This window comes from Echiichthys vipera, assembly GCF_963691815.1.
Source record: "Echiichthys vipera genome assembly, chromosome: X".
NCBI lineage: Eukaryota > Metazoa > Chordata > Actinopteri > Perciformes > Trachinidae > Echiichthys > Echiichthys vipera.
The window spans coordinates 34208827-34224188 of record NC_139825.1 but is presented as its reverse complement, the minus strand read 5'-3'; the positions used below and the strand labels follow the sequence as shown (position 1 = coordinate 34224188).

Here is a 15362-nt window from a genome sequence, read left to right as displayed (position 1 = left end):
ACCTATCCTCACTCATACAACTATTTTTTTACATTTTCATAATTGATTAATGAATCCATTGCTACTTTCTTTTATTAACTCTTTTGTTTAAACATAGTGGGAAAATTGTTTAAAAAATATCTGAGCCCAGAAAGGTGATTTTCTGTTGATCAACAAATCAATTCAAGCAAATAAATATTAACCTTAACCTTAACCAAAGCTGTATCATACTTCAAATCTTAAATCCAGCCCAAGTCTTTTAACAGCTCAATGGAGGAGTAAACACCAGATACAATGTCCTGGCGGTATAAAATGCAAATTGTATAAAAGTGCAAGAACACAAACTACACGTTGAAACCAGTTGGAATACATTTCAAATAGTTTGAGGATATCTTTCTCTTTGTTAATCTAATTTGCCAAAACCGATCACATAAACCACCATTCACATCCTGACAGGACATGTCTCAGCAAGCTGTGTACAAACACAGGTTTTTATTTTACCACATCATAGGTTGTTCCAACTGTGAATGTAATCCTGGGTGCTTTCATAGATTGGGGCTTCTGTAACCTTCCTACCGATTTGCACTCTTTGTGTCATTTCATTTTTCTGCTTTTTGTGGTGATTACTTGTTCTGCTTACTAAATATTCACAACAACCTTTAACAACAAAAAGTGACAGATATCATTGATGTGGGACAGCTGTAATATAATTAACATGCATTGACCTACTGTCACTGAAGACTGCCCAGCTTGTAGGCTTATAGTTGTCTAAACGAGTAAGTCCAGGAAATTCAGGCCATTTCACATGCAAATCTATCAGTCATTCTCTCTACTTTTGGCTGCTTAACTTTTAATATAAGGTACCTCCGCCATTGTCAATTTCAAAAGCCAGGTGTCAATGCCAAAGCTTTTGTCATGAACAGGACTGGAAAAAACACGGAGAACTAGGACCAAAATGCAGACACGGAAACAGAGTCAGGTTAAATAGTTTTTAATGTGAGACAAAAACTATATACAAAAGTGTCCAGTGCATGAGGGAAAAGGTGTGAGGTCCAAGTGAGGGTGTTGCTCTCCTGAGCGTGTCCAGTGTCAGTGAGGTTGCAAAACAACTGCGAGGAGATCCCAGGGAAAACACCAGCGGGTGGTAGGCAGGCAGACCGGGAGGCAGACTGGGGGACAGGATCACGGGTAAAAGAACACAGAAGTAATTAACCATAGATTCACGGAGAAGAGTAGAGATCACGAAGTACAAGGGAAGCCAAGGATCACGACACGATACCGCTCTGATAATGCAACGATCTGGCGCTGAATGAGTCTCACATCCGGCTTCATATACTGGCAGGAAGGTGATTAGTGGAACTGGTTCCACCTGGAACCACTTGCCCGGAAAACCAGCTTCCAACAAACAAACACAGAGAGGGAAGACCCATACAGGGAAACACAGACAGAGGGAGACAAAACACAGGAACAAAAGGAAAGAGAAGGGCTGCCTGGATGGTATCCTGACAGCCTTGTTGATTTCTCCTTCAAATGTTTCAAAATAAATGAAATAAAATGCATCCTTCAGCCTCACTCAGACCAAATCAGGTTGTGTTCAGGCAAAAAAAAGAGAACCGTGACTTCTGTTTACCATTACACCCCAAATTGTAATTAACATCCTCCAAGTATATTTTTTGCCTGTAAAAACTGAAAAACTGGAGCCAATTTCAAACTGTTACTATACCTTTTAAAGACCATAATTCAAAAGAAACAGATTTTTGAGTAACTTAAAAAATAGCACAGTATATCCAAGTATAAAACCATGTGGTCCACGTACTTATTTGTTTCATCAATGTTGTATATCCACCCTTGTAATCAAGGCAGAACTAGAGTGACACTTAACCAAGCATCTCAGAGGTGGCACATTCAGTGTAGACAAATACTGCGTCCCAGAGACAGACGGGTTCAAGTGGGTTAAGTATGTGGGATAAAGTGCCAAGTATTGCCACAATGACGTTGTCCCCTGCTAATGGTATTCAATGGTACAGCACTAGCATTCCGCGAATGGTTGGTGCTGGAGCCTTGGAGTGACACTTACAGTAAGTGGTGGTTTGACAAACGTTTGTTCTTGAATGTGACTTTGAGGATGGTAGTGTTTTGTTTCACTGAGCAGAAGTTTGAAAGAGAGAATAGCTGATGAGAGGTAAAGGGTGCACTCGCAAACTCTCTGACAGGCTAAACCTCAGTGAATGCACAAATACTAGCACAAAAACCGGACTGAATATAAAGACGTCTGATGGTAATAATCACATAGGTGACAATATAAAAGATAACGTCTCACCAAAACGAAATTCTCCGTCATGGAGAGCGTACACACACACACACGCACGCACGCACACACACACACACACACACACACACACACACACACACACACACACACACACACACACACACACACACACACACACACACACACACACACACACACACACACACACACACACACACACACACACACACAGGTGACATATGCATGACAATGGCCAAAACAGACAGGAGAGGGACAGGGAGGTGATAGCAGAGAGGAGGTGCAAGGCAATATCCTGAAGCGACTGTCTTTAATGGATGGCAGAGGGCCGAATGTGTGAAAAATGTATGTGTGTGCATGCATGAATCATAAAACATAAAATAACTTTTGAGTGACATATAAGGAAGGCTGTGCCACTGTAGATAGTGAGTTGGGTGGACTTCAAGCGTGAGACAGAGTAAGTGAGATAGATACTCCAGTGATGTTCAGATCAAGAAACTGGCAGAAAAGACAGATAAGCAGGCCGCTGGTTTCATTGGCAGATTGATTGACAAACAGACAGACTGACAAAGAAGAACAGTTAAATACAGTAGAGCCTATATTAATAAAGGAACATCATAAAAGTCAGTGATAGCTGGGCGGAAGTGACAGAACTGATCCTAGCCCAAGATGGTATGGGCCTGCTGCTGAGATTCATGTACATAAACTTTGCTTCAGAATACCGAAAATATCAGAAGATTATGAGGAGAAGTTAGGTTTTAGGCAGACAGTGCTCGATATGTGTCAATTTTCATGTACAGAAAGAGACAAAAAATCTATATTCAAGAGAAGAAGGAATCATATCAACTTCAGACAAAATATTCATTCTGGGGATAAAGATACAGCATTCATCCTCTAATCACAGGGAAGAATGCATCTTTAGAAAACTCTTACAAGCACATACAGACAACAAAAGAACAGAGCTTTTAAGCTTTCGGGAGGTTTTCAGCAGGCTAGAAGATTTGCTCTCTATTGAGCGGTCATGTTACTGTTGCACAAAGCTAAGAAGTGACTGCATCCAATCACATTGTATCTTTTCTATAACTAACTATCTATTTTATTTGCCCAAGAACAGAAACTTTATTTTGCCTGTTTATTTTAAAAAATGACCCTCTATTCCTGATTTCAGTCAAAAAAATATATTGGAGCATGATTGTTGATCTCCAGTACAGCAGAAAAGTAGTCTTTTAAAAACTGCAAAACAATGTTAATGTAATGGAATTCAGAAAGTTTTGTTTCTGAGTGGCATATCCAACATTAAATCATGGACATTATCATTTCGATATTTGGTTGTTAAATTGTTTATTATCTGATGACGCAATCATTTGTTTTTCAAATACTGTCTGAATGCAACAAATCAATATTTTTCCACAATGTGGCATTTTGCTTCATAGCTTTTCATATTATTACTGGCAGTATGTGATGAGCTCATGACAAGGGAATGTAATTACCTACTTGACAAAGCTTCTGTTCCGCTTTTGAAACAAGCACACTGGCACCACGAAAGGGAAAACCTCCATTATTTATAGTATCACCCTTAACTTAATGTTTTCTCTAGGGTATATAGAATATTATTTTTCCTAATGAAATATGATGTTGTGCACTCTGTCATGACTATCTGTAGTACATATTGCTCCCTGTTGACCCTTAACTACCTGCAGCCATACTGAAACTTTTCCGAGTAAAACTCTTGTCCAAGGGCTGTGCTCTGCCAAGCTGCTGGCTCTGTCAGATCAGAGGGATCTTGGGATGCCCACTCATTTCCTTTAATGAAAGCGGACTGACTCGTCTTCACTTTCTACTTGACCCAGTCTCTCTGCTATTTGAATATTCACATGTTTACCCAGTATTACGAAATATTTGTTTGAGTCACTTTTTGGAATAAACTTTGTTACTGAAAACTCAAGCTTTAGGAGTTGTGCTATTGGGTCCAGATCCGGTACCAGCCGTAACAGATATTCTCAAGTCTACTTGCATGAACTCTGGTTGTTTTTGTCATGACTATGTTAAAATATATTTCCCAAACTATATTTAAAATCCCTGTTAAGCTGAAAATCTTCAATTTAGTACATTTGAGGTTTAATCCCGTTTATTCCAATAAATTCCTGTTAATTCCCATGGAAGGTTTCCAACTTTGAAAATTCACGGTATTTTGCAATCAGAGGTTTAAAAAATATGAAACCGCAGGATCCCCTTCAGGAAATATCTAGACAATTGTTCCTAAAAGAGGTAGGCTATAGGCTACAACTTGAGTCTAGGGCTGGAACAGAATACTCGAATACTCCGATCTTCCCAACAATTTTCATTTTCGGTAATTCAGATATTTGTTTTTTATTTAAAAGGAATTATACTTTTTTGCGTGCTTAACGTAGACTATCAATAAAGGCGAACCATACATTTTGCCAGTACATCATTGTTCTATTTAATCTTTTTAATTGCACTATTAAGTTGTGGAAATAATAAACCCTCTGATTCTGGGAGGGAGTGCCTGACACTTGAGTCCGGGTGCACGTGACTCTAGAGCTGCTCGCAGTAAGCGGAACTGAGTGATGTGATTTGGGATATTAGCATCTTATCTATAGTATTGTTGTTAAAAACAAATGTGTTTTGTCTGTATCTTTCTTTGACTGTTGTTGAATAGCTGACGGCATATTTACAACTGTGGTTTCACTTTCACGGCGCTGTTTCAGACTATGTCCGACTAAGCGTCTATAATAAGTATTGGTTGGACACGATTCAAATTTTTATCGAATTAATTAGAGGCTTTGTAATTAATTCATCGTGATTAATCGCATTTCAATATTTGACTTAAGAAGCAACATTTGATAAGCTATAGGAAATCCTTTTTAAACTATAAAAATAATAATAGATGTATAAGGCAATTAATACAAAGATGCACAATTAGTAAACCTGCTTCTATATTTTTTGGGAGTAATCGGTATTTTGATATAGAATGTGAAAAAACATGGTTATTACCCAGGATTTTTTTTCTCAAATAAGGTGCAAGGGATGTCTCTGAAATGATTTCACAGATGTTATCCTGTTAATTCTGTTATTGTAAGATATCTGTTAAACGTGGAACCTCTCTGCTCCTTTTGTCACATCACAGATGAAACACAACATCTTTTTTGGGAATGCCCTTTTAGTCAAACATTGTGGCATGATATTGACCTCTTTTTAAACAAAAGGTTAGGTATAGGACTCAAACTCAAAATTGATTTTATTCATTTTGGTATTTTTGAAAATATCAAAAAGTTGTATGCTATAAACCAGAAACCTAATTTTATTTTCATTTCTTACTTTAACTCCTACCTGGAAAAAACTAAAGTACTGCACCAACTGCAAAGCTGTGAAAACCAAAGCCATTTGTAATTAATTTGAGTGTGTGTTTTGTTTTATTTATAATATATGCACTACCTTGAGCGATATTGTTATTGTTACTATTGTTATATTGTTTGAAAACATTAATCACGGGCAACAGGAACTAATGTCAAAGTTCTATGTAACAAACCATCTGACGAGTCAGGTTAGAGTCGAACTAAGTCCGAGGTTTCTGCTGATGAAAATAGTAGAATTGCTTGCTTAAATTTACGAACTTGATTAGAAAGATCAGTGCTTTGTAGCCGGTATGAAAATGTTTGAAACGACTCTGCCTCCTTAAAGGGCCTTTTTTTTTTTTTTTAAGGAATTTGTGTGTTCAACAAAAACATCAGTGGGTCTGAGACCAGGCTGTGTGACTTTGCAAGCAAATGAACATGGGAGGGATAGCACCTGAAATGTTAGCCAAACCTATCTAAGACCTAAGAAAGCTCCATGGCTAGCAGTGCAGCTCAGAGTTAATGCACTGGATAATGTGACAAACTGTGCAGAGGCAATGAAAGAGGCTTAAATATGTGAAGAGCGACAAATGGAGAATGGGAACTTGAGGAGACGTGATGGATCAACAGTGACAGCAGCATGAAAGATTCAAGGATGAACAGATAATACTCAAGATGGGTTGATAAAGAAATAAATAAAGATGTAATGGATATAATATAGGATGAAGATAGTTTAATAGGAAACGTAAATGTGAGGTATTTCACATTTACATATTTATATCTTAAACCTAGGATATGTGCCTTTTTAAATTTGGGCTTGGGATAGAGCACTCTTCTGAAGTCTTAAAGGTCAACCTGAAAATCCAAAGCATCTTCAAAAGAGCACTGCAGGTCACTCTTGAAGAGCAAGATTTATTCTCTGTAAGATTATAAAGTAAGGTTAGACAGAGAAGATGTCAGCGATAAAATGTTTTGGGCCAAGATCGTTTTTTTCCCCCAAAGTGAGACAGCAGCTGTGGGGAATTTTAAACTCCTAGAAAGAATTATATGACTTAGGTTGACAAACTGGGATTTTTAGCGTCATTCAACAGTTGGCATGCAATGTGACAAACACAATACAGTACAGTAATGTCTGGCCAATAAACCACTGTCTGAAAGGGACTAGACCTCATTTATCAATGTCGATCAAATCCACCTTCTTCCACCAAGAGTAGAAGTTAAGGACTTGTCATTCCTATTCATCAGACAGCGTAGGGTCTAAGTTGTCTCTAGTTTTCAGCCCAAAATGCTTTACTCACAGAGGGATGGGTGTAGTGTTAATATGTTCGTTACAGACTGAAGCTTTCTTTTTTCATTATTTTCTCTCTTTCTTTCACTTGCTTTCACTCACACTCACTCTGTCAAGGATATGCCTGATTTAATCGATATTAAACAAAAACGAGAAAAACAGCTTGCCTTTACTCTGCACTTTACTCTGACACTCTCAATCTGAATTCATACAACGCATTCTCACAAAAAAAAGTCCTACGTACAAACACATATACATCGTTTTTTTTCTCCAAAGAGCACCACCCCACTGGCAAATAGATCTTTTGAACCAGTTTAAAAAGACTGATTGCTTTTATTGTGAGCCTTTGCTTTGCTTTTATCGACCGTTTAAACTGCCAAATTCACCAATTGTTGTTTTGTGCCTTTTATCTACTTTGGAGCCGTATCAGTGCAGTTTGTCACGATAATAATGTGCAAATTGCCCCATTCATTATTGTTTTTTGATGGAGAAATTGGGTAAAATAAGCACTTTGTAGATAAGTGTAGGGGCTGAACACTATTTGCGAAAGTATCAGCAGAAAGCAGAATGCATTTCAAAGAGCTGAATGCAGAAACTGATTTTAATACACTAATAACGGTGTAATCTTCCTATCAGAAAGTTCCAAAACACAGTGCACGCCTGGTGGCTTATAAATCCGCTCAATAAGCATGTCTGGTTGATTTAGCTTCCTATTTGAAGTGTCAAACTAACCCAACATGCAGATTACAATTCTCAGAAGTTAACTGATTTCGTATAAGGACCGAAAAAGGATTATTTTTCCCATCACCTTTTTGTTCCACTGTCAGTGTCACTGTCAAACTCCTTCCAGGTCTCACTAATTACCTGCTATCCTTCTGTCTTCTTTTTTTTTTTAATTGGGAGCTAATTAAAAAAAAGTATCTTAAAAGGAAAGGGAGCAACTCTATGTACTCTGGCCAAGTGTGTTACTGAAAGGCAATGAGCAATGAGTGATAACAGCAAAAACAAAACAATTGGGAGTGGGAAATTGATTGAAAGTATAGAGTTTTCCTGTCACACACAGGCATAATGTAGCAGACTTGAGCCACACAACAGGAGATTGTGTGTGTCAGACGCGTTCTCACTCACTGGAAATACTCCTTAATTTGTCTGTTGATTTCAGCATTGGCTCTTAAGTTCCCCATACTCATCGTCTCGACAGTAAGACATTTTTGTTGGTGTCTTTGTAGGCTTAATAAACCCACATGCAGAAAATAAATAAATCATGTAAACACTATTTTCTGCACCCCAACACACACACACACACACACACACACACACACACACACACACACACACACACACACACACACACACACACACACACACACACACACACACACACACACACACACACACACACACACACATGCAGTTAGTAACCCTTGCCTACCTTCTTGGCTTGCTGGACACAGGTCATGTACTGTCTTGCCAGGCTTGAGCAGTGCAGGGTCTGCTGTGGATTTTCTCTGTAGCACTTGAGCACCTTGGCCTGCAGCTCACTACATACAGACCCAGTGTGTCGAGGTCTGCACAGGAACAGAGGGTAGAGAGGAGGGTCAGTGTGATTATAACACAGCACTGCCAACTGAGAATACCTATTAACTGTTAGTGCTAAAAACCTGTTGTTTACAATTATCATGTTTTCCATCTGTGACAGTTTGTTTGATTGTCTATTTTAACTAGGCCTCTCCTGTTTAGAAGCCTGATAGAGATTTGATTTGTACCAGGTGTTCCTGCCAGTAGTGCTGCATCAGCTGCTCAGTATTGGCAAAAGCAGCAAATGACCAACTAATAACTTTTTTTCCTATTGTTTGTATTTGTTTGTAAAAAAAAAAAAAAGATGACATTGTCATGTCTCACTAAAAAACAAAGCAATCATAATTGTTCACAGGTTTCTGCCGTTGTTGTTGTTCAACGATGCATTTGGACCAGAAAAATATATTTTTAAAGGGGGTACGTCAGACTTAACAGCTGGATAGAGATGTCGTCTCTCGACTCCTACTCCATTCTTACATGACAATTACTGCCGTTCGAAAAAAATTAGCCTTGGCCAGGATATCTGCTGGCTACAACGGACCCCCCCCCCAAAAAAAGCAAAAAAAAACAAAAAAAAAACACCATTGGCCATTGACCCTAGAGGCTAAATCATCTTCAGACCGATAGCTGAGTAACATCACTTCCACTTCAGATTATGTTATATGACACTTTTTTTAAACTAAAAAATAAATAAATGGGAGTAAGGCAGAACATCTTCACAGAGTCGTATTACTCTGTTCTGAATTCTGTTATCTTTGAAGCTCATCATATTAGGTAACTGTAGTAGTAAGTTTCCCTTTATGGTATATGGAGAACCTACTTTTTTTTTTACAACCTGGGAATCACTGTCAGTTTTGACTGTCATTGTCATCACTTATGATGAAACTGACAAACTTCAAGCTGAGAGCAGACGTGGCCTCACTAGAAGGAGTGGAACAGGACAAGGACAAGAGGCAGTGAGATGATCAGACAGGTTGTAAACAGCCATAAAGTTCTCCTTTAATGTTTAGTCAAAGCACTGTAAAGCTGTAAATCCAAGACAACATTCACAACAGCATAAACCTGCCATTTCAGTCTCTGACACTGATGAAAAAACCCTCCACAATGGCAGTCTTTGTTGCTTTGAGAAAATGAATACAAAAATCTGCTCAGTACTTAATGCCATAAAAGTCATTAATTTCAAATATGATTGCCAAATTGACATTTCTACATCAGGTGTGTGGGGGGAAAACAATTCTATCTCCTTGAAGACTTAGTTGAAACTTCTCTCTATTTTGTGTCATTAAATCTTGTGAAGAGCAAAAGAAAATAAAAAGACTTGAGATTGTTTATGGTTTGTCTTAGTTGCAGTTGGAGAAGTTAAGATTGTTTCAAAGGCTTCAAGGTGCAGCCTGTGGAGAGAGATGAATTATGCATTGACAAAGCAGCTTAGGAGTCAAAGTCAAACTTTCTCTTTTCTTTTTATCTTACTCACACATACAGTACAGGTGTGTAGACAAAAGCACACAATCATATCCACAGACACACACAGGCACACGCTCGCACACACACACACTCCCACACACAGACACAGACACACACACACACACACACAAACACACACACACACACACACACACACACACACACACACACACACACACACACACACACACACACACACACACACACACACACACACACACACACACACACACACACACACACACACACACACACACACACACACAGGTAGTGAATGCTAATCCTACATGAGGGTAATCCTTGAGTGCTCTGTTGCCTGTAGTAATTTACCTGCTATTGTGACAGAACTTGCAACTGGAAGGATTGGGATATGGATATGTACATGTGCATGCACATGCACATGCACACACACACACATATACACAACTTATTATTCACAGCACTACATCCTGTACAACCTCTCATATGCACACTCAGTCCAGCAGCAGAATAGAGCAAAACGAAATTGAATAGAACAAAACAGAATACATCAGAACAGAATAGAATACAACAAAAAGAATAGAACAGAATCGAATGGAAGAACACATCATACAACATAACAGAAGTAAACTAAATAGTCAGCAGTAGAGCAGAATATAATAGAACAGAATATAATAGAACAGAATAGAACCAAACAGAATACCATAAAATATAATAGAACAGAACAGCATAAAACAATTTAGAATACAATAGAACAGAATATAAAAGAACAGAATACAATACAACAAAATAGAATAGACCAGAACAGAAAATAATACAACAAAAAAATAACAGGACAGAGTGGAATAGAACAACACAGAATAATACAACACAACAGAAGAAAACAAAATGGAAAACAATAGAATAGAATAGAACAATCAAAAGAGAACCACACACAATACTACAAAATAGAATATAATACAACACAACAGAATAAACAAATTAGAATACAGTTGAACAGAATATAATAGAAGCAGAACAGAATGAAACATGTAGAATAGAACAAAAGAGAATAATAAAGAAGAGAATAGAACAAAACAAAAATAGACTTATACAGAATGGAATAACATAATAAAATAGAACATAAACGACAAATCCATAAAAAAATATGTTTTCCCCCTTTTTCAATGACAACTGGGCTATGTAAGGAAAAAGGCACTTTTTTAAGAACCAAAAGCAATTCTCATTCATGACCATTTGTGTTACCTATTGAGGTAAGATTGCTTTGTCAACTACTGTTACCAAGGTCAAGAATGAACTTTGAATCTCAACTACAATTGAATAGAGATCATCTACCTCTGTATGCTCTCTGTGTGACACTAGAGACAAAACCTCTTGTAGACATTTATAATCCAAAGTTTTCTCATTTTCTAATGAACTTCACAATGTCATCCCAGTTAATTCTCAGTCTGCACACAACACTGTACTGTTATATTAAAAAAAAACAGAACAAGAGACAGAGGGAAAGAGGATGAATTAGTGTTCACATACATACTAGAGCGAGACCGATATATATTATCACAGACGCATTGGTATCGTCATATATGTGGTCCGATATGTGAGGATATTAAAATCGAATTTTAGAGAATGAAGAAAACGATGCTTGGGGTTATTTAGAAAAAATGGTGGAAATGGTGTCATTAAGTAGGTTGTCCAGCAGAGTAGGTTGTCCCCCCCCCCCCCCCCCCACACACACACACACAACCGCAAGCAATTACAGAATCATGCATCCTTCACATATAAATGAGCTCAGTGGTCCCTGCCTTCACTGACCCAAACACACAATACATTTATGTGCACGTTTGAACTGTGCTTTGTAAATTCACTGCGCGTGTGTGTACATGAGATAAACTTTACACACGGAAGACGATGGGAGAAATTTCTCTGCACTGATATGTGTATTTTGTAGTCTGAGTGTGTGACTATGTGTGTGCGGTGGAGGGTAGAGCGACAGGATTAAATAAATCACTAGCGGAAAGAATATTCATGGAAAGGGGAAGTGAATGTAACCTGGGAAAAAGAGAGGGAGACAAGAGTTGACGTTGACGTATTAAATGACAAATAACCCTTGCAGCTTGCATAGACAAACAGCAACTCATGGCAACTACCATGGTCTGCATTTTACCTCTGCGACATTGTGCAGTGCCACGCCACTCTGTGCTCAGGGTGACAGTTGAATATAACACACTTTGCGTAATGTTTGGCGAACAGTCATTCAGTTGGGATACTAACAAGGTGCTATCAGGGTCTATATAATTCACTAGTCTATGTTAATAAGAGCAGACATAATTGTTTTACCATGTTAAAGCAAGCTGGATACACTTATCTGAGGTTGTGGCTTTAGCTATTATTAAAGTACTTAGCTTTATGATACAGGATAAAGGATTTTGGCTGAATGGTTCTCCTTCAAAGTAAAAGGGACATTATAAAATTGAAAGAGAGGATTTGTCAAAGTCAGTTCTTGAAAACCAAGTTGTGGAGAATGCGTTTTTGTGGTTGCCAGAGGGTTTCAATCACATGATTAAAATTGTACGACTGGCCGATGTTCACACTCTGACAGCTGGTCGGCATTCTGAATTACTCCTTTAGAGCAGGCGATAACAGCAACAATAGCCCAAAGGTATTAATCCGAACTTGAGTGGAAAAAAACAACAACAAAAAACTTTTTCTCAATTCTACAAGAACAACTTTCAGATAGCAGGAGTGTTTTAATAATGGAATCTGAAGCAGAAAATTGCCTCTGCTAATCTGCACCAACTGCCTCGTTTGACTGAAATTAAAGGTGAGCTCTTATTAGAAAACGTTAGCCGCCCTAGCTAGTTTGATAGCTAACTTTTTCTGGGAGAAGAAGCAACACAAAATTCCAATTGCTTTCTGCAAGAGGCGGGGAAGAAAGATTAGACTCAAATTGTTAAAGTATTTCATTATTTTTAGTCTCACCTTGGCAGTGTGTGGTTTTCATGAAGAGAGCTCAAGTTCTGTGCCACTGCAGAGCATGACATTAGGGAATAAAGCAATAAGAAGAAAAAGGAAAAATCGGAAAGGCATAGAATTTTATTATTCTCTCTATGTCAAAGTTGTTATGTGTGTGGTGTGAACGGTTATTAATGCATGATGACAAGGATTTGGGTTCCTTTAAAGCACTAGCCGTGGCATTGTACTTTTGGTTTTTAATATTACGCTGAGTGGAGGAGGGGGAGAGAAGAGAGGATCAAAGATGTCATGGATGGGGTGAGATCAAAAGGAATGACGGAGCATGCATCTTGTTTTGTTAGAGCCTTTGTAAAGCTTTCATGATACTACCACAAGGATAACAGCCACAACATTTCAGAAAAAATACTTTCAGAATCACATAAAAGAAGAACTACAGCTTTAGTTCATAAAGCCTCTGAAGGTCTGTGTGAGGACTGACATAACTCAGAATGCATGATTATTCTGGTAGTCATAATCATCACTTATCCTACCTTTGCTACGTGATGCAGCACACTTAAAGGTCCCATATTGTAAAAAGTGAGAGTGCTATGTAGTTTTTGATTATATATATTATTGAGGTGCTATATAAATACTGGGAAATTATCAAAACACTCAATCCACAGAGAAAGACACACATCCTGTATTCAGAAACTGTGTCTTCAAATGACCTGTCAGGACTTCCGTATGACTGTGATGTCACAACTATACTATATACAAGTAGAAAGTGACGTTATTTCCCGACTGAAATTACAGTGTGTAAACACTGAAAACGCAGATGTGGAAGACCAGAAACATTTACCAATCACAGACTGGAGTTTTTCAGGAGTACAGTTTAAAGAGACAGGCACTGAAACAGAGTGTTTTAGACAGAGGATGAATAGGTATAAGGTATATTCAGACAGAAAGTATGAAAAAAAGAATGTGTTATTCAAACATTAAAGCATGTTCTAGTAGAAACCCAAAATACAAGTATGAATCTGAACATTAAAATAATAGGTCCCTTTAAAACCATAAACTTCTAATATCACAACACCCCAAAAACGTCACTAAATTTGATCTTGTGTCCACTAAAAAACTTCCCGTCTACATCTCAGAATAACAATCAAAAACAACTACAAGCCATGGACTGAAGACAGACAAAACTCTGCCCGTATCATCAAACACTGACAGCTGAAGTGCTGAAGGGAGATAGGAAGGTAGGAGAACAATTCGCACTCTGTTAGTCTGGCTGATTGATCCCCACCAAACTCACTTTGTGGGAATATATATATAGAGAGATGGGAGGGGATAAGAAATGTGTTTCATTAAAACAGGTGACATGCGGGAACAAGATAAGGGGTACGTGCGCACGTGTGTTTGAGTGTGACATGTCATTGCTGATAACTTTTCAATCGGGAGACCTTGCGGTTGGACGGCTTACTCGAATTGTGCGTGATGTGGGGTGAGACATGTTCTCTGGCGCATTTCACTGCTATCACCTTCCATCGCTAGTCCTTTTATCATCAAAAATGTATATTCTAGTTTCATTCTTGTCATTTAATTTGTAAGATCCTTTTGTTTTAACGACTTCACTTATCTTTAGAAAAAAAAATCACTGTAGCTTAAAAATCCATACAACACAAAGATAAATACAATATCTGAAAAAATATTGATCTTTTACTATGGCTTTCGTGTAGGTTGCTGTATTACATACAACCTGTTGTATGTAACAATCAAGCAGCAACCTCATGGGCTGAAAATAATGATGCCAACACGGCAGTTCTGAAAACTGCAGTTCTTTGAATGGCCACTTGAGGCTGGTTCCCTAAAGCCAGTCAATCTCCAAGGAGCCCTACTGTATATTAAAATGGCCACCTTTACAGCAGAAATAAACATTTTTACAGCCTGGTTTTGGTCTCTATAGCTAAATTCTCCATTCATGACCATTGTAAAAGGGTGCGTTTTTATATAACTTAACCATTTCAATTATCTTAAAGCTTCTCATAATTAAGGGCATGGCTGTGTCGAATGACAAGTGCGTGTCATCACAAGCGGCTAGCATAGACTGTAGGCTATGCGCCTCAGCTCCTTTTACGTTCCACCTCTTTGGCCATTTATGGATTAGCTGAGAGCACTGAGGCAATGCCAAGATGGTGACAGCCAGAGCCACCCACTTTGAGCTTTGCATCTGATCTACAGAAACCTTTGGGAAATATCACAGAGATTAGGTCCATTTTTTATGCAGTCTATGGTCACTGCTAAATGGGTGTTAGGTATTCTGTTGCTTGTCCTGTGTTGTCCCTTTATGTTGCTATATATGTGAGGTCCTGTTGTCTTTTGTGTCAATATGTAAATCTATCACTAGATAAGATGTGGGGCGTTCTGATACCATAGTCACAATGCTTGCAGTTTGAGTCCCATGTTCCCTGTCTCTTTT

General features: G+C 38.2%; 1 protein-coding gene across 1 annotated transcript in view; it reads right to left on the bottom strand.

Moving 5' to 3' along the window:
• The window catches only part of chchd6b (coiled-coil-helix-coiled-coil-helix domain containing 6b), a 69479-nt gene that overhangs the window by 9929 nt on the left and 44188 nt on the right, over positions 1 to 15362 (bottom strand). The window contains exon 7 of the mRNA XM_083938537.1: positions 8346 to 8481. Coding sequence (XP_083794663.1) covers positions 8346 to 8481 — 136 coding nt within the window. The remainder of the gene's footprint in view (positions 1 to 8345; positions 8482 to 15362) is intronic.